This window comes from Misgurnus anguillicaudatus, chromosome 18, assembly GCF_027580225.2.
Source record: "Misgurnus anguillicaudatus chromosome 18, ASM2758022v2, whole genome shotgun sequence".
Lineage (NCBI taxonomy): Eukaryota > Metazoa > Chordata > Actinopteri > Cypriniformes > Cobitidae > Misgurnus > Misgurnus anguillicaudatus.
The window spans coordinates 27,328,389-27,349,932 of record NC_073354.2 but is presented as its reverse complement, the minus strand read 5'-3'; the positions used below and the strand labels follow the sequence as shown (position 1 = coordinate 27,349,932).

The following is a 21,544-nucleotide window of genomic DNA, read 5'->3' as shown; positions in this document are numbered from 1 at the left end:
CATTGAGAGCACAGTAAGTTTTTCATAAATAAAATAGGTTCTGTGTTGTGTTCATTTGTTTGTTTAACAATTAACATTGTTTGTTAATTTGACTTTGTTTAAAAGCTAGAAAACCTAACTTGAATTAGATTTTTTATTAATTTTAATTGTGGTATAACACCTCTTCTGGAGTACATTGTGTGAATGTGTTTTTATAGATCAACCAAAAATACCAAGACCATCTGCCTAACTACATTAAAGATTCAGTAAGAGTCACTGGTTTCAGGTATGCTCACAATTAAAGGTAAAAGTGTCTGTTAAAGTTTTTGTTTTCAACCCTTTGTGTTAAACTCTCTTTGTGTGTTTCACTCTATAGGCCTGGTAGCATTGTAACAGACTACATAATATCTGCAACCAGTAACAGTCTTGATTTTACATCAGCAAACACACAGGTGTTTGGTGCTCTCTTACAAGCAGGCATCCCTTTATCTGAGAATGCTTTTGCTGTGTCTGGTAAGAGTTGTGTATGTTTAATCCAAAGACAAATATTTATTAGTCCTGCCATATTTATTATGTAGCAGCCAGGTGTACTGTAGCTGCTAACATGTATGTTGATATCAGCTTAATGGCTTTAACTTTCAGAAGAAAAGATGCTGTCCAATAGAACAGGTAAAATATATCCTCAGGAAAGTGTGATGCTGAACTGTCCACAGTCTGGTGATGGACCGATAATGTGGAAAGTAAATGAGAAAGATCCAGACAGCACAAAATACTTCATTACAAACAATGGTAGAACTCTCATTGTAAACAGCGCTACTGACAGTGACAGTGGTGAGTACCATTTTTTTTTTGTTTTTTTTTGTGCTTTGATGTCTTACAGTGCATAACAAAATGACTGATAGCTTACTGTATAAAGCAAAAGCTTTTATTTGAAAACATCAACTTTGATGAATGTTTTTAATCCATATAATAAAATACATCATAAATTAATAATAATATGAATAATACTTTTATACTGTTGTTTATTGGTCAGTTTATGCAAGCAATTCCTGTGACTGTACTTTTACTTGTGTGGTACGTTTGTTTTGAGACGTGGTTGGGTGTATGCTAGGGGTGTGGTTAGATGATCCAAAATATCTTTAAAACCATAAATGTTTATGAAACCATTTCTAATTTTAAGAATGCAGAAAATTAAATGCATCTAATCTGACACATAAGGCAAACAGTCTTGAAACATACCCACCGTAATTAAAAAGCTGCTTGCAACTAGAGGGCGTTTTTCCTAACACGTAACTGTAAAACAATAAGCTGTTTGTATAATGAATGGGGTTATCATTTTTTTTAGGACAGTCTCTGTATAATCCTGTTTAACCATTATAGTTCAGCGTAAATCATACAGCATACCAAACTAAGGCAAAGAAAATTTTGCTTTATGCAACAAATATTGACGGTTACACTTTATTGTGATAGTCCACTTTAGACATTAACTACTAACTTTAAATAACTACATGTCAACTAACTTTCAATAATTTGCAACTACTGTATAAGTCAACTAACTGTCATTAGAGTACTAATAGACTGTAAGGGTTAGGGAAGAGGTTTGGGTTAGTGGAATAAGTTGACATGCACCTGCAAAGATACTTATAGACAGTTGAATGTCTGTCATCGCAAGTGTTAGTAGATATTAAGCAGACAGTTTACTAGTTCTCTAAAGATTTTTAGTTGATAAGTAGTTGCAGAGTTACTTGTGATTGGTAGAGTGTCTGAAGTGGACTATCGAAGTAAAGTGTTACCATATTGACAATCTGCTCTTATTTTCCACTTAGGCAGATACTCCTGTATCATACAAGCTAATTCAGTACCTTTCATCCAGTGGCAGAATATTGTTATCGAACAACAACCCAGTATCTCTGTGGGAAATAATGAGTGAGTTTTTCCCTGTGAAGACAGAACTGTTCAGCTCACATGCTGTGTTAATGGAGGCTACAGTGTTGAATGGGTCCTGAATGACATTGTGCAACAATCAGGTTATACATAAAGGGGCGGTTTCCCGGACAGGGATTAGACTAGTCCTAGACTAAAACACTTTTAAGAGCTCTCCAAACTGAAAACAACTTTCACTTACAGATCTTAAAATACATCAGGGCCCTTTGTTTTACTTCAAGATGCAAACAGGTAATGTTTTTAGTAAGCCATGTTGTTTAAAACTAGTTATATTTCCTAATTAAACTAAGGCCCAGTCCTGTATTAAGCTAACCCTGGTCCGGGAAACCGCCCCATAGAGATTCATTTTTATAAATAAAATAGTATTTAAGCAGTTATTATTTATAATGGGAAGACACTTTAAGGGGCCATTCACATGTCACGTCTTTGCGTGCTAAAGTTCGCGCGCGGTAGGCAACGCGGCTCAAACTGATTTTGCCAAGTGGTTGATGTCCTCAGGGTAACATTTTTCTAAATAAAACCTAAACCATAACCAAACCCTAAAATCAGAGGGACATTATAAGTGAAAAACAATGGTCTAGAAACAGTTAATCCTGGTTGTAAGCTTAAACTTAAAACAAACTGTAAACTTATTTCTAAAATCTGATTGGTTGATTGAAATGTTGTCCCAGGGTCAACATAATGTTGCCCTGAGGACATCAACCACTTGGCAAAATCAGGAGAGCCATGCAATGCAGTTTCAACACGCACGCGGTGCAACGCACTCATTTTTTCCAGGCATGACCGCAACGCATCGAGTTAAAACATCTTAACTTTTCAGAATACAGCAAACGCACCGCAGGTCATGTGACAAGAACCAGCCAATCAGCTTTCTCATCTTTTCTGTTACTTTGAAACCTCAGCAAAAAATGGAGGAGCAGCTCATAATTGCGTTCCAACGACAGACGCCTCAGGAGCGCAACTGCCCGAGCGCTTTGAAAAGACGGAGAAAGTGGCGCTCCTAGCGTTTTCAGTGCGTTTTTAGGCACAACATGTGAACGCCCCTTAAATCCACCATTTCCTTAAATTATTTTCAATAAATGTGTTCACTGTTTTCAAGCAGGGTCAGATTGTATTACAGTAGACCATAAAATCCAAAAGGACAATTGTAAGGATGAAATCTTTACATGTCGACTCAAGGGTTTACAGAAACTTTATAATTACAGTTATAGCATGAGAAGTGTCACAGTAAAGACAAGCCCAGAACGTAAGTCTTGAGCTTCTTATTTATATTCTGCCACAGCAAGTTTTCTTTTGAAATATGATGTTTGGATTATTTGTGACAATCAAATACTTGTCATCTCCAGAATTTGATTGTGAAGATAACAAACTTGGATTTGGAAAAACAAATAACATGACTGAAGGACCCTGTGACATTGGAAGTGAAGGCAGCATAACGTATATATGTGATTCAAAACAATGGAAACTAACCCAGGACAACTGTGTACTCAAAGTGATCAAAGATCTTGAAAGCAAAGCTCAGGTAATCTATAACTGATCATTTATCTGTTAGTAAAACAAAGTTATGCATTTGAAATGTGTCTGATATTTGAGTTTTTGATCTTTGTAATTTAGGCCTTGGTTGTAGGTGAGATCCCAGAGTTCATGGCAAACCTCAGTCTCGCTGCGGAGCAGAATAATGCTAATATAACACAGTCTGCTGCAACTGTCCAAACAATTGTTGACATACTCTTCAAAATTGCTGATTTGTCAAAAAACATTCCCATCAATAAACCTGTAATGGAGGTAAACTAGCTGTCTGTCTGTCTGTCTATGTCTCTCTGTGTGTCATTTGTCAATCTGTCTAATTAATATTCAGATCCCTGACCAATTCTTTGCAAAAATACAAATAGTAGGGGAGAGCGAGGCACAACCTAAAGCTTTTTGGTTTTGGCTCCATCATTCAAAAATATTTGAGTTTGATTAATTATATTTTTACACAAGCAACACACACATCTCTGCTACAAATGAACATTTGAAGTTTGTTTCTGGTGCTTGCCATTCTTGGACAATTACACCAGGCATGGCATGGGTGTGAACGTTGCAACTTGCCCCATAGGTGGGGTTAATTTTAACAGGTGGGGGGTTAGTTGTAACACTTGCAAAAAAATAAGTTTGCAGGCAAATATTTCAATACTATTTTGTCTATATACTTGACGTGGATATTGTTTATATATCTGTCTATAATTGACAGGTATTCACACTGTATTCATTCATCCAGCCCTTTTCTAACAATAGTTCAATTATAAATGGATACAAATGTCTTAGTATTTGAGATTTAATATTAATTTAAATGTATATAGATTAATATAAACCCATGTCATAAAAAATTGACTGCAATTTGTATTTGAGGGTCTGTTTACTTTCACCACTGTACTGTATATATATATATATATATATAATATGTTATACATTATACACTCTATATATATATATATATATATATATATATATATACATATAAAATGTTGTCAAGTTTTGTGAAGACAATAAGAGTTATATAGGTTGATTCCTGTTAAAATTAACCCCACCTATGGGGTAAGTTGTAATGTTTACACTTCTGTCACGTTTGGTGTAATTGTCCAAGAATGGTAAGTACTAGAAACAAACTTCAAATGTTCATTTGTGGCAGAGATGTGTGTGTTGCTTGTGTAAAAATATAATTAATCAAACTCAAATATTTTTGAATGATTGAGCCAAAACCAAAAAGCATTAGGTTGTGCCCAATTATATATGAAGAGTTTGGTTCCAAAACGCAATAAATCCATTTTGACAAATTTTGGTAAAAACGTGTTTTCTATACCAAGAAAGTGACAAGATGAAAACAACTATTTTCTGTTACAAACTTTCACATAGCATCTTTAGGTTATAAAAACATAAAAAATTCAAATCCATAAGTTGATTTTCAAAGATTTATTATAAAAACTGATTATTTTTTTCCACAAAATGCAATAAATCCATGACAAGTTTTTATTCAAAATGCTATAAATCTATTGAATCAATAGCCTATATAAATGTGCATTCATCTTTGCCATGTTATATTCATTTAGTTGACTAGTTGTACACACTAATTAAAAATATAAACATTAATGTTATTAATCAAAACACTTACTTTGTCATATTAAGAACCCTGTCATTGCGGTTACTTGACGTCTTCGCTTAACGTCTTTCACAGCGATCATCTGTAAAAATGTTTTTGGTCCTGCTCGATTTTCGTTGACTTTGAGTAAAATTATGGAAAGTTTTTCATAAGATCCTCTGGGGTCAATGTGTTAGCATGAGAAGCTTGATGCTGTCGGGAGAACAAGCACCCGTCTCCCGAGTGCCTTTCAGGGAAATTATTAGATGTTGATGGCTTACATTTCTTTCCCATCCCAAAAAACCATCACAGGTTTATCAATGCAATTAAAGTATTATTTTGTTTAGTTTGTTGATCACAAAGTACAAAGTAGATGAGGAAAACTAGGACTCCATGTACTCAGCACGCCGCCATGTTTGTTTAAATTGCGTGAATGGTGCGCTGTGGGATTTATTGCGTTCTGTAAAAAAGGGGGAGTGGCGTTTATCGCATTTTTGGAAAAAAGGGAGAAAAGATTACAGAATAACACGGCGGATATTTGATTTTTCGTAAAATTAAGAATTTACTTTTAACTAATGACCTGATATAATGATGATTTTGGCAGTAACTCATTTTTTTCAAAAATGGCGTTTATTGCGTTTTGGAACCAAACTCTTCATATATATACATATAATAAATAGTTTGTTGTGTAATTTTATTATGTATAAAAAATTAATACATTTTTATTTCATTTTTTTTTAGAGTTTCCTAAAAACAGTGGACATCATTGTGTCAGATAATTCCAGCAATACTTGGAAAGATTTGAACAATAAGAATAACACCATGTCAGGAAACACCAGCAGCGTTAAACTTCTGCAAGCTATTGAGAATATAAGTGATCGACTGTCAACTGTAAATTTTACATTAACTCAATCCTCCATTCAGTTGAATAGAGTTAAAATTCAGAACTCATTCAATGCAATTTCCCAACTGCCCAACTCAACTACACAGATTATGATACCAAACGTTCCTGAATCAACCTTTATAACTCTTATTGTCTTCACAAAACTTGACAACGTTTTACCAACTCGTAATACTTCTAATAATGACAGCAGGACATCAGAAAACAGCATCAATGGAGACGTGGTTGTTGTTAAGGTTGATAAAACAATTAGCAACATTTCATTTACTTTCGACATTACAAATACATCATTGAAAAATCCTCAGTGTGTCTTCTGGAACTTTTCTCTGGATCGATGGGATTCCAATGGATGTAAAGTCAAGCTCTCAGGGAATGAAACAGTTACATGTGAATGTGACCACACAACCTCTTTTTCAATCCTGATGTCACCGTTTGCAATTGATAACCTTGCCTTAGCCTATATCACATACATTGGTGTAGCTATTTCAATAGCCAGCTTGATTCTGTGTCTCATTATTGAGGCGATCGTATGGAAGTCAATACGAAGAAATGACACGTCGTACATGCGTCATGTCTCCGTAGTCAATATCGCTGTGTCGCTGCTGATCGCAAACATCTGTTTTATCATCGGAGCTGCAATTGCAGACCAAGAGCAGCCAACCTCAGTGGGTCGCTGCAGTCCAGTGGTTTTCTTCATGCACTTTTTTTACCTGGCTGTTTTCTTCTGGATGTTCATTTCAGCACTTTTGCTCCTTTACCTAACTGTCATGGTCTTTTCTCAGATGACAAGGGCTAAAATGATGGTCATTGCCTTCACTGTTGGTTATTGTGCACCTTTGCTCATAGCGGTTATTACTGTCGCATCCACAGCTGGACCTCAACACTATGTCTCAAAAGAAAATGCATGTTGGCTGAACTGGTTTGAATCTAAGGCCCTGTTGGCTTTTGTCATTCCAGCTCTGACCATTGTTGCCTTTAACCTTGTAGTTTTGATTGTGGTTGTGTGTAAGATGATAAGGAGAGGAGTTGGTGCTCAATCAGATGAGAGTAATACTCTTGTAGTCATTGCCCGATGTCTGGTCATTCTGGCTCCAATCTTTGGTATAACATGGGGATTTGGAATTGGGACAATGGTGTCACGTAATTTTGGCATTCATGTGGTGTTTGCAATCCTCAATTCACTGCAGGTACCACTTTCTGTGTCTTTAATTTTATTGTTATTTATATATTAAAATGCTGCATATTTATTAATGTCCAGGTTTTACAAGTTTAACACTGTTTTTCCACCATGTGTTTGTAATTCTAGGGCTTCTTTGTTTTAGTGTTTGGAACGCTAACAGATAAGAAAGTAAGAGTTGATTTTGTTGTTTTGTGTGTCTTGGCAAATACCTGTGATTTCAGTGATCAACTGTTATACTGCAAATCAGAACAATGATTTTAAGGGCTGTTCTCATTCTAAATTAAAGAGAATAGTGAAGTTTACACCACAACTATAATGATAAAGATACCAAGAACAATATCACTGGGATTTTGTTTTTTCTGCATGTTACCTGAGCCTAAAGTCTTGCTATCATTTTTGTTGCAGGTCACTGAGTCACTGGCAGGAAACTTTTCAATAAAGAACCTCACTTCCAGTCGTACCAGGGTAAATGACATCATATATTGTAAAGCACCTTAATCTTGCTGTAAATAATTTAATGCTTCATTAATAAATCATCTGGTCGTTATGACTGATCGTATAAGCTTTATCTTTACATCTCTAAATTACAGAGCACCAGTGCGGGAACACTTTCAAATAGACTGGGTTTCTTGCAAAGGACACAGAGGAGAAGTAAGTACATGATATAAATGTAATAAACATGTGCTTACCGTACTTTCCGGACTATAAGCTGCACCGGAGAATAAGCCGTATCATTAAAAAATGCGTAATGAAGACAAACATATATAAGTCACAGTAGACTATACGTCGCGTTTATTTAAAAAATTATTTCACAAAATCCAAGCCGAAGAACAGACATTTAATCTGGAGAGGCAACTTATTCAATTAAAAAATAGCACAGAACAGCAGGCTGAATAGATGTATGTACGTTAAAAGTAATATTATCAGTTATTTGAAATGATAAACCATAGCATAGGTGAATAGGCTAAATTAACCGAACAAGCCAACTAGCGTGAAGTTCGCATATTCGTCATTCCACATTACTGAATCCATTAAATTACATAAATACAGAAGCAGCATATGGCAGACTCTCGCGGCTATAGACGGTATTTATGCCTCATTAATGACAAAATTAATTCATAAAGACTTACAAGGCGCACCTGATTGTAAGACGCAGCACGGGCCAAGTTATGAAAAAAACGTGGTTTATAGACCGAAAAATACGGTATGTTGTTGTATTCTTCATGTGAATAAAAGTGCTGTAAAGCAATTAAACCGTTTCTAACACACAACTATTTGCAGATGTGTTCAACACGTCTGATCCCAGCACAGCTACATCCTCAAACCACTTCAGTGCCTCAGATACATGAACTTCTTTGGTAACAAAAAAGCCTTTGTGATGTGTGTCATCTGCATTTTCGGGAAGGAAATATTTTAATGTTCAAAGATGATTACTGTAAATTCAGTGTTACAGTTAGATTTGATGTTGATGTGTTTGTAATGTATAATGCAAATGACGACTGCTGTTAGTGGTTATGTGGTACGTGTGTTAATTTGGTTAGTTTTCACAATTTTTCTTTCAGGGTAGGTTTATTTTTTAGACACAACATATACATGTCTTACTTTTTAAAAGAAAGTACTTTTAACAATCAATGATACTTAGTTCACAAATGAATCACTCTTAGAGTCTTGTGATTCTTTTTAATAAAATGGACAAACTGTCAATACCCTTTCTTGTCATAGTTTCTAACTAGTTTATCAGGTCATGTTCCTTGCCTGTCTCGTCTATGACCCCGCCCCCTTGTCGCCTTGTAGGTGACATGAATCAAACAATAATAGGATGATTAACAAGTCAAGTCAAGTCTATTGTCTAGACTAGTGTTTTGTTTGTTAATGTTGTTTTGCCCTCTTGTGGGTTTTGTTGATCTTTTTGTCCTCAATAAAATTTTGGTTAAACTGTCTGCACCTGGGTTCGTGTCTGCATTCCTGACACAAACATCTAGTTGTTTGAATTAGTTTATGAATCAGTTCTGTACTGCAAGTTAATACATTTTAGTTTGCCTACAGTTAGAAAAGAACAATGTTGAATGTAAAGTTTCCAATAGGGGATATACCTTGTGGAAAATAAAAACATTTCGGTTTCCAAAAGATGAGGGGGGAGAGCGAGCATGACAGGTTTAGAAATGCGTATTACTTCAGTATTATGGGTGGATCATTTGACAAGTTTGGCAACATACCAGTGGTGTCACTCCATGTAAGTGTCTTAGACATAAGTGTTCTTTTCATAATGTGTTTACTCGTGTGATGTTGAATGATAAATGCTTTCACTTACAGTAAGTCAATAATTAATTATAATTTGTGTTAATATGTGACAAAGATGAAAGTATCAGTTATGTAAGTACAGGATGTTTATTCTTTTCGGAGCTGGTTGCTGTACCAGAGTCATTTTTTACAGTAGTAAGTTAGCAACTATTTAGTTTAAATTAACTGTTTACTGTTATATTACAGTGAACAGGGCACATACTGTAATGCTTGTAGTGTTTGGGTAATCACAATGATAAAATGTTGACATATTAATGGAATAAAGTAATTAATGTAGGCAACTAAGGTGCACTAACATTGTCAGCTTTTAGTAAGTTTATTACTAGAATCTTAAAATGAAATAGATTTGGAATTGCCCTGATGTAACTGTACATTTTTAAAGGTGTAAAAGTAAAATTTGAAATTTTTTTTTAATATTATTTATTTATGCACTGTAAATAAAACCTGCAATTATGCAGCTGGTTCCCAGTAACTTACTGTAAAAGATAAAGACTAAAAACAAACTTTTGCCAGTAAATAACATAAATGTAAAATCTACAGTAAGTTACTGGCAGCTAGTTGCCACCTATACCCAGTAATACTGTAATATCTACAGAATTTTTTTACAATGTGAAAATTAATTTTATGTTTGTACAAGGATCCCTTAATGGCCTTCATAGGGCAGAACTCTTGTAGCTTTAAAACCCTTTATACATTCTTGTGAGCTTTAACCTTACTTCAACGCGCTTGTGTTTAATCTAAAGTGAAACCAAACAGCTTGTTTAGCTGGTTTAGATATGTTTGGGTTGGCTCATAATCTAAACCAGTTTCCTTCCATCATTGTGTTTAGTTGGTATGCAAACAGCCTGGTTTCCCTCTGAGACCCAAAATGCATGGGATGTTATTATTTAAAATAAGTCATGCAATGTGATTTAGTAAGGTTTGAGCGTGTGATATGACTGGTATTTGCGCCATTATTTAATGCTGAAAAACATGTCTTAAATGATTTTGCGCTTGAAATGGCTGCAATTGTTGCTGACAAAAGAGACATCAGAGAGCTTGTGGTACAAGGCAGATGATTTTTTAATATGTATCAGTTTATTTTGGAATGACATATTATTAAAACATGGTTACTTTCAATGGCAGGGGACTATTTTCGGGCAGTGCGTAATATCACTACGCCTGCAGCAGCCATCTTACATCAGCAAAGTCGTTGATTATTATGCCAGAATGAGAGTATAGTCCAAACCATATCTGCCTAGAAAATAACAACTTTTACATTTTTGTCAGTCTTAGTACACAATGGGCCCTATCTTGCACCCAGCGCAATTGACTTTGTCAGTGACGCATGTATCATTTCGTATTTTGCACTGGCGCACAGCGGGTTTTTCCCTCCACAGACGCACGTCGGCAAACTAGGGAATGAACTTGCGCTCCCTGGGCGGTTCAGTGCAAAAAAGGAGGCGTGCTCCGGCGCAAACCATCTCTTCTGCTATTTTGCAGTTTCAAAAACAATTGCGCTACTAACCAAAAAAAACTAGTCTAAAGTCAGTGGCGCGTTGCGCGTGGTTCATTATGCTATTTTAAGGGCGCATGCTTGACCATAATGTATAGCGTGCACAACGCGCATTGCTTATCTAATCTACACAGATGCAACAGTTATTTTTGCAAATCATAAATTGTTACAATAAAAAATATAAGATAAGGGAAATCATTAAATCATAAATTGTTACAATAAAAAATATTAATACATGAGATAAGGGAAATCATTGTGGTGAGCATTGTGGTGATAGTTTTTATTTATTTTGTGTGGCAGCGTTAAACAATTATCATGCAAATAACGATTAAAATATTTTCATACGTTTGTTGTGTGGCTGTATTACGTTTATTTTATCTAAATAATAATTAAAATGTTTTCATAAGAAACCTTCATGTATGTGAACTTGATTTGTAAGTGTACTTTGGGGTTGGACCTTGCTTGCGTTTCTTGTGTCCGATTTCAAAGCCCCCAAACCCTTTCAGCGGTGAGGGTGGACGCAGCGATGTCCTCCTGTGTGCCCGGCGTGCCCGATTTATGCTGGCAAGCTTGGGATCCCCCCGTCTCCTGACATCATTGTAGTGCTTGGCGCAGCTGATGAGACAATTGCGGCTATTTCCTCTCACGCCTGTTTAACCGACGCTGATTTGGGCGGGTTTCTCCCATCCCCATACAAAACAACTTCTCTGTCTTTGACTGCTCTTACAAGAACGTCGGTCTCATCGGCTGTGAACCGCTCCTGGCGTGCGCCTGTCAAATCCATCATAATAATAGCAACCCGCCATGGAACTTGCGCCCTTGCGTTTAAAGGGAATGTTGGATAGCGTTCTGATTGGTTTATTTGACGTTACGCCCAAACCACACCTATGAATAATGAACCTACTTCAGACCAACCCCTTAATGATTTGCGCCCGGCGCAAGACTTATTTCTCCCGCCGGGAAAATAGCAACAGCGCCCAAGATCCGCCCACAATGTCACTTGCGCTTTGCGCTTCGGACTTGCGTTTCAGATCGTTAAAATAGGGCCCAATGTATCTACAGAAGAGTCAAGTTTTAAATAGAAAAACTCTTTGGTTATTTTTTAGCGCGATGCTAATGGTGTAATCAGATTCAATGGATTGTGCTTAGCTATGCTAAAAGTGACCCGGAGATCAGCTGAACCGCATGCGTGTACAGCATGCTGCCAGTACTACTGTGCTACTGCTATTGTCGAGGTATGGAGCTGTATTCGCTTCATCCTTGTTTCTTTCACACTAGCTATCCTGATGTGCAGCATATGTTACACCAGAAGATGCTCAACGCAAGTATGCTTGCTTATGCTTGCGTTATGCTAGGCCTGGCCATTCGGTCATTTGTTGCATTGGCTGTGTCTATACAGTATGTACTCTGTCCTGGGTCTGGATGAGTTTCTGATTGGATCCCTAGAGACCCAGGCATCCAATCTTTTTCACGTTGGCTTATGCTGACTGGACGTGGTCTATGCTATGCTACTGCTATGCATTGCAGTGAATGGGTTGGTGTAAGCTCCACTAGGGCTGCTCTTCACTGTTCTCATTGTGCAGTTCTATAAAGTCTCGCATGAATGGTTGGTTACTATTGTAGCGAATTTAGGAGTTTTGGAATAGTGTCGTTTAAAAACCTTTTAACTCTTTCCCTGCCATTGATGAGTTATCTCGTCAATTAAGAGAAAACGCTTCCCTGCCAATGACGAGAATTTCCGGCATTCCGCAATACCGCTATTATCCACTTCTGGAACTTTTACAACCAGGAAGTAACGTCTCACGTGAAAGAGAAATAACTCTGTGTATGTTTTAAAGATCGCTCTGCATCTGATCTCTATCAATGGTCCTTTGCAAAAGTTTTATTATCTCAGCTTTTTGCTCAATTCAATTCAATTCAATTTTATTTATATCGCGCTGTTCACAATTGTTAAACCAAAGGTGGCGGACTCTCCAGGGGATGAAAAAACCCTAGGTGAAAAACCCTCCTGGCTTGTCCCTTGATATATATATATATCGGGTATGTGAACGGGTAAGCAAATTAAACTGGTTCCGTAGGTGGTCACGGGTCAAAGATTTGTGTTTTTGAAGAAGCCTGCCCATATTTGAGAGGTGATAAAAATATAAATAATGTAGTTAGGATGAAACGTTTTTTTTTTTAAGCAAAGGGTCCGTTCTTTCATTTGATATATTGTATGTTTATATATTTAAAGAAGAAAATTTTCTGGAAGGCATTAAACTTTTGTGAAAATCATGAAAAATGCTGGCGCTGGCTGACAATTTTTTAAAAAAATGCTGGTGGGGAATGAGTTAAAAACATTTCTCATTCAAAGAGATTTTATTAGGTAATTTTGAAACAATACTTTTTTTTTTTTTAAAGAAGGGTGGCACCTACATAACACATGTCATAAAGGGGGATGTTTTTAAAATGAATAATTGACAAGTCAAACTAATTCTCAGTGACGTCAGGTAACATTGAAGTTCAGAGTATCACATCAGAGTCCAGGGTAAAGTTAAAAATGACAATTCAATTTCTGTTTCTTCTTAAAAATGCAAAACACAAATATGCTGCATTTTTATAAACATTCATAGAAATAAGGAGAATTGCCTTCAGGTGGGATCTGTCCTTTATAAATATGAGTTGATGTGCCTTTACTGTATGTAACTGTATACATCTTGGCTAAAGGCACAGCAGATCCACTAATGTTGTTGTTTGTAAACTTATTGGAAATGTTAATATATTTTGGTAAAGTATCTTTCTAAATCATAATTTATGTGTTTGATTGTGTACTGTACAGTCTCATTTTTATGAAAACTACTGTAAATATAGGCATCTTAACTGTATTACAAGGATTACCATGTGTTCTTAATTAAATCATTCGTTTTTGCTATCATTATACCTGACAGCTTAAGTTATTGTACTATAACAAGCATTTTTTTACAGACGAAATACAGATGTGTGGATGAGCCAAAATTCATTTCCTGAAGAGATGTGCTAAGTTGTGTTGATTTGCATATTTGAATGAGAAAATGGCCACTAAAGGTAAATTAACATTCTTCATATTTTTCCTTTAATTGAACTCTAATTTCATGTAAAAAATTGATTTAGATTGACATGAGTTGAGGTTGAGTTAATGACAACACTAATTAAATGTTTTGGTGGATTGACGAGTCCTATACCTTGAGAAGAAAACTGTTAAATATTTTTTCTGTTCACAGTCTTTAAAAAACACTACACTGTAAACAAAATCCGTAAAAAAACGGTAAATCTCTGGCAGCAAAGTGGCCAGAGAAATTCCGTCAAATTACGGTAAAAAAATGTTTTTCAAAATTACATACAAAAACCGTAAAAATACAGAGAATCTTTTACAGTCCTAATTCATTAAATTACAGAATATTACTGTTAATAATTGTTATAAAACAGATAAATTATGTGAAAATACATAAAATACAACTACTTTTCAGGTCAATCCCTGTAAATATACGGCTTTTATTAGTTATTTTATTAAATTGCTCTGTATTTATACAGTAATATTATTTTTCTTTCTTGTTTGGGGGGGGGGGTAAATTAACCCCTAAAAATGTTTATTTATGACTGAATAATGAGTTAAAACAACCCATCATTTTGGGTGGAAACAGCACAGCACTGGTTAAGTAACAACCCACTCAATGCTGTGTTGTTTTTATCCCAGGGTTGGGTCACTATTGGACAGAACACACTGCTAGGTTAAAATGAACCAACTGCTGGGTTATTTTAACCCAAATGCTGGGTTGTTTCAACATGGTTGATTGACAATAACCCAGCATTTGTGTTAAAACAACCCAGCATTTGGGTCATTTTAACCCGACAGTGTGTTCTGTCCAATAGCGACCCAACCCTGGGTTAAAATCAACCCAGCATTTTTAGAGTGCAGTTGCTTATTTGGGTTTGTTCCTTTTTGACCAAGTGCTGGGTTGAAAATAATCCAGCATTTTTAAGAGTCTGTAACATTTTTTACACTGTAGATTCAGCACACAACATAAACTAAAAACTGTAAACTGATGCAAAAAGTTTTATAGTTATGCAGGTCAATTCAACCTACTCTTTGACTAGTTATGGGTTTATGTAACTTATGAAAACAAGTTCAAATTGTTTGTTTTTATGTTACTGTTACTTCACAAGTAATGAATATTATTTACTGATTGTAATTTTTTTTTACAATTTACGATAGTTTATTTTACTGTTTTCAGTTATGTATCCTCTTTGGTCACTTAAGTTTGACATACTAAAGTATCGTTAAAATACTGTAAGATCAAGCTGTTCATCTTTTCGAATAACACTTTACAATAAGGTTGTATTAATTAACATTAGTAAATGCACTAACTAACATGAACAAACAAAGTTTTCCGTAATTCTTGTTAATGTCAATGCAGTTATTCATGTTAGGTGCATTAGCTAATGTTAACAGTTACAATGCTTGATTTTTTAAATGTATTAGTAAATGCTGTAATTAACAAAGATTAATAAATGCAGTAGAAGTATTGTTCATTGCTAGTTCATGTTAGCTAATGCATTGCCTAATTGTTAACAAATACAACCTTATTGTAAAGTATTACCATTTTTCCATATTTACATTAAAGCTTGTACTTACTATGTTTAAGTATTGTCTGTTTGTAAATATTTGGTTTGTCTAACAGTGAGCAGTGTGTCTAAATAAAGTCTAATTTTAAAATTTTGTAGATACAAGGACATTAATGAGATACCTATCAGGATTTGTTATGGCTATTCTGCTTATGCATGCATGTGTTGTGGAAACACATAATTTCACAGAAACAAGCACGACTTTCCAGGTAGGAGAAGAATACTGTACTTTACTGTATTTCATTTACGGCATTATACAGAAACATACTGTTGCTAATAAAGTAAATTATAAAAAACTGTAGCCATATAGTCTTGTGGTTTGCTATGTATGTAGAAGTTTTTAAAGTCTGAAATAAATCTTTTTTTTCCTCTTCAGTTGAGCTACAAGGATGAGCAACACCATCATATGATAAAAAGAGGTCTGATTTAAGTTTAATGTCCTCTCCCTATAAGTACACTGTAAAAAATACTTTGCTGCCTTAACATTGTTTGTTGAATTGGCTCGGATTTGCAAGTCATGTCAACAGAGATGAGTTGTCACAACTTATAAAATATAGTTGAGAAAATGCAACTTAATTTTTTTTGTTATAATAACTCACATGTAGTTATAACAACTTATCTCTAGTCAAGATAAATAACAGTAAGTTGAAATGACTTGTAAATCCGAGCTGATTCAACAAAATATTTAAGGCAGCAAAGTATTTTTTACAGTGTAATGTCTCAATAATAGATAGTTGTAGATTTTAAAATTAATATTCCATTTAATGCTGTTTATTGAGTTTTTATGTTTGTGGTGTTAGTTTTATCTTCGTTAGTAATTAAGTTTTAAACAGTTTTTGTAACTGCTGGGTTAAAATGATCCAATACTGGATTATTACAACCCAACTGGTGGGTTTTTAACACAATCAGTTGTGAAAGCATGTCCTGGAAACTGTTATGTCTATGAGTTCAAAAGCCCAGGGCATTTTTACATGGCATATTGTGAAGGTAATTATTTTATATCATCTTGTACACTGATACCTGTGCCTCTTTTGATCCTTTAATACCAGAGTTGTAAAGTACAGTATTTGTGTAATTGTACTTTAATACTGTACTTAAGTAATTATACTGAGTATCACGCATATAAGCAACTTTTACTCTCTACTCAACTTTAGTTTTGATTGAATATATGTAGGCCTCTTTATTGCATTACATTTGAACTGACACAATTAGGAAAGAGCAGGGGCGAAAGTAATTTTTTTTTAGAAAAACTTAATTTTAAAAGATTATTTTAGACAGAGATATATTTTTGTGTGGTCTATAAATACAGGGTAATTTGTACAAATGTAAAAGGACTTCAGTATAAATTCACTTTGAACATAAGTTGCAAAGGTATGATTGGCAGTTGAAGCATTGGATATTTTTTGTACTATCTAATGATTTGTAAACATTAACCTATACATTTACCAATTTTTTATTTTCTTTCAGATATTTATGAATGTCTTGACCCATCATCAGTGTGTGGGCCGAACGCTTACTGTCACAATAACAATGGAAGTTACTCGTGCTCTTGTTGGACAGGATATAACATCACTGATGTATCTCACAATATTAGTAACAGTAATCCATGCATTGGTATGTTTTTTGAAAGTTATAAGTATTTTTGAAAATCACTAGAGAAGTTGTCATCTTTACAATATTGGATCATTTTGATGTGTAAATATTTACTGTTTTTGTTTTTGAAGATGTGGATGAATGTGTTGAGATTCCTGAGATTTGTGGTCCAAACTCAATCTGCAACAACACTGATGGGAGTTACGATTGCTGGTGTATGAGTGGATATAATGTAACAGACCCAAACCTCCCTATAAACATCACTAACCCATGCATAGGTATGATTGACAGCTGAACAGTGGCGGTGGGGACTTCTCTTCCAAGGGGCGCAAATTCAAAATATGTGTTCGGAGTGTCATGTGAACCATGTGCATCATGCGCAGTACAGGCATAGAAAGGGTTAATGAAAAAAGAGAAGCTCACATTCACAAAATACTAACAAGACCCTATTCTGATTACACATAAGATTAAGCAAGTATCTGACAAACGTGAGCATCTCTTTTATCATAAACCCTTAAGACGTGTTTGCAGCAGGCACTTATTTTGACAAGAGGCATGATGCATGTGGTTCATATGAACACATATTTTGACATGACGAACCAAACACATGATGACCTACGAAGCTTTGCATCGTGCGCCCTCAAAAAATATGTCACCGGCCGCCACTGCAGCTGAAGCTTTGGATTTTTTGGGTATTTTTTGCCTGAATCATTTGAAAACATTAACCTACAATTTCCCATTTTTGTTTTTTCAGATATTTATGAATGTCTTGACCCATCATTAGTGTGTGGGCCAAATGCTGACTGTCACAACAACAATGGAAGTTACTCGTGTTCTTGTTGGGAAGGATATGACGTCAGTGTTGGATATATAAAAATTAGTGACAGTAACCCATGCATTGGTATGTTTTTGAATAGTTATAAGTATTTTTGAAAATCATTGAAGAAGTTGTCATCTTTACAATTTGTCATAATAAAAAAAAATACTGATTTCTGTTTTGTTTTTTAAGATGTGAATGAATGCTACAATATTCCTGGGATCTGTGGTGCAAACTCAATCTGCATCAACACTGATGGGAGTTACAATTGCTCGTGTATGAGTGGATATAATGTAACAGACCCGAACCTCCCTATAAACATCAGTAACCCATGCACAGGTATGATTGACAGCTGAAGCGCTGGACAATTTGTTACTTTCATGGCTAGGTTTTAGCAAAATGAAAAATGTATTTTTCTTCCAGATTTATTTTGTCACAATTAGAGCCAGAATTACTAAACGGGGCAAATTAGTGCAAGAGCTCAATTCCAAAAAAGCGCAGATGGGAATGTTAATATCTGCAGGTAAAAAGGCGCAAATTAAATAACACAGGCACAACTGCTGATTTCCCTGATGACGAACGCAATCTACTAGAAGAAGGGCAAATTAGTTCAGAGTCACAAATAAGCACAGCTGATGAGTTGAGACTGTTGTAACGCCTGAGGCGCTTGAGTTTAGCACCACGGACATCAGCTAACAAAGCCTTAGTACACTGAAAAGAACTGGAGAACAAAAGATGAAGGTATACAAGAAGTTTTGAAACACCTGGTAATGTGTGACTCCTCTTTTATTTCCTCCAGCAAATAAAAAATAACATGGCTTGGCAAAAGCATGTTTTTGAATAATATGTTCCTCTGGCATTCCCGTATGGAAAAAAAATCCTCTGCCTTGTACCATGCACTTTCTGATGTCTGCCAAGCCTTCTCCGATCGGTTACAATTGTCGCCATTTCAGGCGAAAATTAATTTAAGTTCTTCGGGTTTGCCATGGGAGCTGCAACTACGGTAGCATTTGATGGTGCTGTGACTGGTGTTGTGGGAGTGCGGAGAAGTACTTGGCATAGTATCTCCACCATTTCCTGGAAGGGATCTGCTGTTGTTGTTATCATGTTATCAGTTTATGGTCTGGTCTTCAGTTATGGTAGACAGGTGGAGATGACAACGGAGTAAAACCAATGATGTATCTATTAAAACAGTAAACAAACAACCATTCAGCAGATGAATGGGTGTAGTAATGGTGATGGTGATGATAAGCAGAAAAGCAACTCCAAACACATCTTGAGAGTCACAGATAACAAAAGACACTTTCCCTAACTTGACAGTAGTCAATGAATGACGACAACAATTGAGAGAGAGAAAGAGAGAGAGAGAGAGAGAGAGAGAGAGAGAGAGAGGGATGATGATGATGATGAGCTTCATAAAGGGAGTTAGGAGAGTCAGGCAGGTTACCACGATACACTCTGATGAGATGCATTAGTGATGTTAGGTTCTTGAACGAATCATTCTTTTGAGCCCATTCTCAGGAGTAACCGGTCGATCCGGTTCACAAATCGAACTGGACATAGGTTCCGGGTTGATGACACAGGACACACAGCCGAAATAGCACGTCGGACTCAAAAAGAACCGAACGAAGTTTGTCGATGATTGCCGAGGCGAGGATTGCCGACGATTCTGACGGATGAGTTGCTGACACTGTGTGTGAATCACCGAGGATTTGAATGAGCCTGATGCACGAAGTTTCTTTTTTTTATTAGTTTATTTATGCTTGTTTTATTAAAAAGCTTTAGATTTGGTACGATTTATTGTGCATGCAAATCATATTGTAGTTGTTTAAGGAAGACCAATGAGTTTAACACACAAGTGTATTTATTATTTATACTTACACATCCGCAATTGTGCATCAGTATCTTTTAGGAATTTTATTCAAGTTGTAGGCTTGTCAAAACTGGTCAGTTGTATCTGGCATTTATTATTTATGATCCACGATTGAAACTGTGATCACAAACATTACTAACTTTTTGTGAATGAAAGGCAATAAATCAGCTATGCCTTCACAAAAACAACTTTTTTTATGTTTTAATGTGTTGACACAAATGACTTTATTTGAATGTTTCATTGATACAGTAAATGTGTAGTGATGTCATTTCTTGATGACGTCAGGAACCGGTGAATCGGCTTTTTGAACCGGTTCAATAAGCCGAATTGTCCGAAACGAGCCGGTTCGCAGAAATGAATCGGACTTTGCATTACTAAGATGCATGTATAAACAAAACCGGATGCAGAATGAGAAAGTCTTTTATAGTGAGGGCAGGTGATTGTGAACAGGTGACAGTGATGAGGATCTTCAGAGGTTAAATTGATTAGGAAATGTTTATCACATGAAGTGATATAAAGTTGTCACGTTGTAGGTGTTTTTAATTAGGAAATGTTTTTAAATATTTAGTTAATTTTGTATTGTGTTATACCTCTTCCAGATGTGGATGAATGTCAGGTGACTCCATTTGTATGTGCAAATTCCAACTGCACAAATGTAAATGGAGGTTACAGTTGCTCATGTTTGGATGGATTTACTGCAACGTTGCCAAATCTTACCATCAGCACATGCGCAGGTGAGACCTCACATCAGATCTCATAATGATGTAAATAAATGCTCAAAGCAGAGTTTAGCCCCCAAAAAACTTTGGTTTGCACAGATGCATATGCACAATATATGTTAGTTTCATGGCTTTATTATATATTACTCTTTCATGCTTTTTATTATTTTAGACACAGGTTCATTTTATCCATTTGGAATTGATGACACGGTGAATGATCCCTCTGATGATGGAAGTTCTGCAGTGATTTACCTCCTGCAACCATTTATATTTTTTGGACTCACATACAACCAAATTTATGTAAGTCAAACTTATTATCAAATATTATTTTTCAATTTCAACTATCTATCTATAGCTTCAGATAACTATTTACTTTACTTTTGAGTGAATAAAAGAATAAGTATCAAATAAATGACATTACTCTGCCATACATTGCATTTGTAAGGATTATGTTCATGATGAAAAATCAATTTTCAGGTTAACAACAATGGACACTTGACTTTTGATGCGGCATTGGACAGCTACATTCCATACAGCTTTCCAGGATATGGTGGGAAAGACATCATTGCTCCATTCTGGACTGATTTTGATAACCGTTTAAGCGGTGTTATCTCATATCAGCAGTACACCTCTGGCAGTGTCCTGACACAAGCTACACAAGACATAAACCAATACTTCCCTGACCTCAACTTTTCTGCTTCGTGGGTCTTTGTTGCAACATGGGACAGAGTGGGATATTATCCATATTCAGGAACAGTAAGAAACACAGTTTTCCTTTGTCTAGTAAAAATATAGCAAAATATGTCAGTAGTATTCAAGATTGAAAACTTTTTATGTAATTACAGGAAACATCTTTCCAAGTGGTTTTGATTTCGAATGGCAATTTCTCATTTGTTTTAATAAACTATGGTACAATTGCCCCATCACACTTACCTGTACAGGTATGCACATTATGAAAAATTAATAAAGAGTTGTCTTATCTA

General features: G+C 35.5%; 2 protein-coding genes across 2 annotated transcripts in view; both read left to right on the top strand.

Moving 5' to 3' along the window:
- adgrf6 (adhesion G protein-coupled receptor F6) overlaps nt 1–21,544 on the top strand; it is a 99,110-nt gene that overhangs the window by 32,400 nt on the left and 45,166 nt on the right. Inside the window, exons 32-38 of the mRNA XM_073855388.1 lie at nt 17,284–17,430; nt 17,907–18,053; nt 18,162–18,308; nt 20,442–20,576; nt 20,734–20,861; nt 21,039–21,317; nt 21,407–21,502. Of these exons, the coding sequence (XP_073711489.1) occupies nt 17,284–17,430; nt 17,907–18,053; nt 18,162–18,308; nt 20,442–20,576; nt 20,734–20,861; nt 21,039–21,317; nt 21,407–21,502 (1,079 nt within the window). The remainder of the gene's footprint in view (nt 1–17,283; nt 17,431–17,906; nt 18,054–18,161; nt 18,309–20,441; nt 20,577–20,733; nt 20,862–21,038; nt 21,318–21,406; nt 21,503–21,544) is intronic.
- On the top strand, nt 1,870–9,027 carry LOC129429687 (adhesion G-protein coupled receptor F1). Its single transcript, XM_055186542.2, has 9 exons — nt 1,870–2,006; nt 3,026–3,169; nt 3,270–3,445; nt 3,538–3,708; nt 5,783–7,129; nt 7,249–7,290; nt 7,528–7,587; nt 7,713–7,773; nt 8,404–9,027. Exons 2-9 carry the CDS (start codon nt 3,136–3,138, stop codon nt 8,469–8,471), a joined length of 1,959 nt encoding a protein of 652 aa, XP_055042517.2. The 5' UTR covers nt 1,870–2,006; nt 3,026–3,135; the 3' UTR covers nt 8,472–9,027.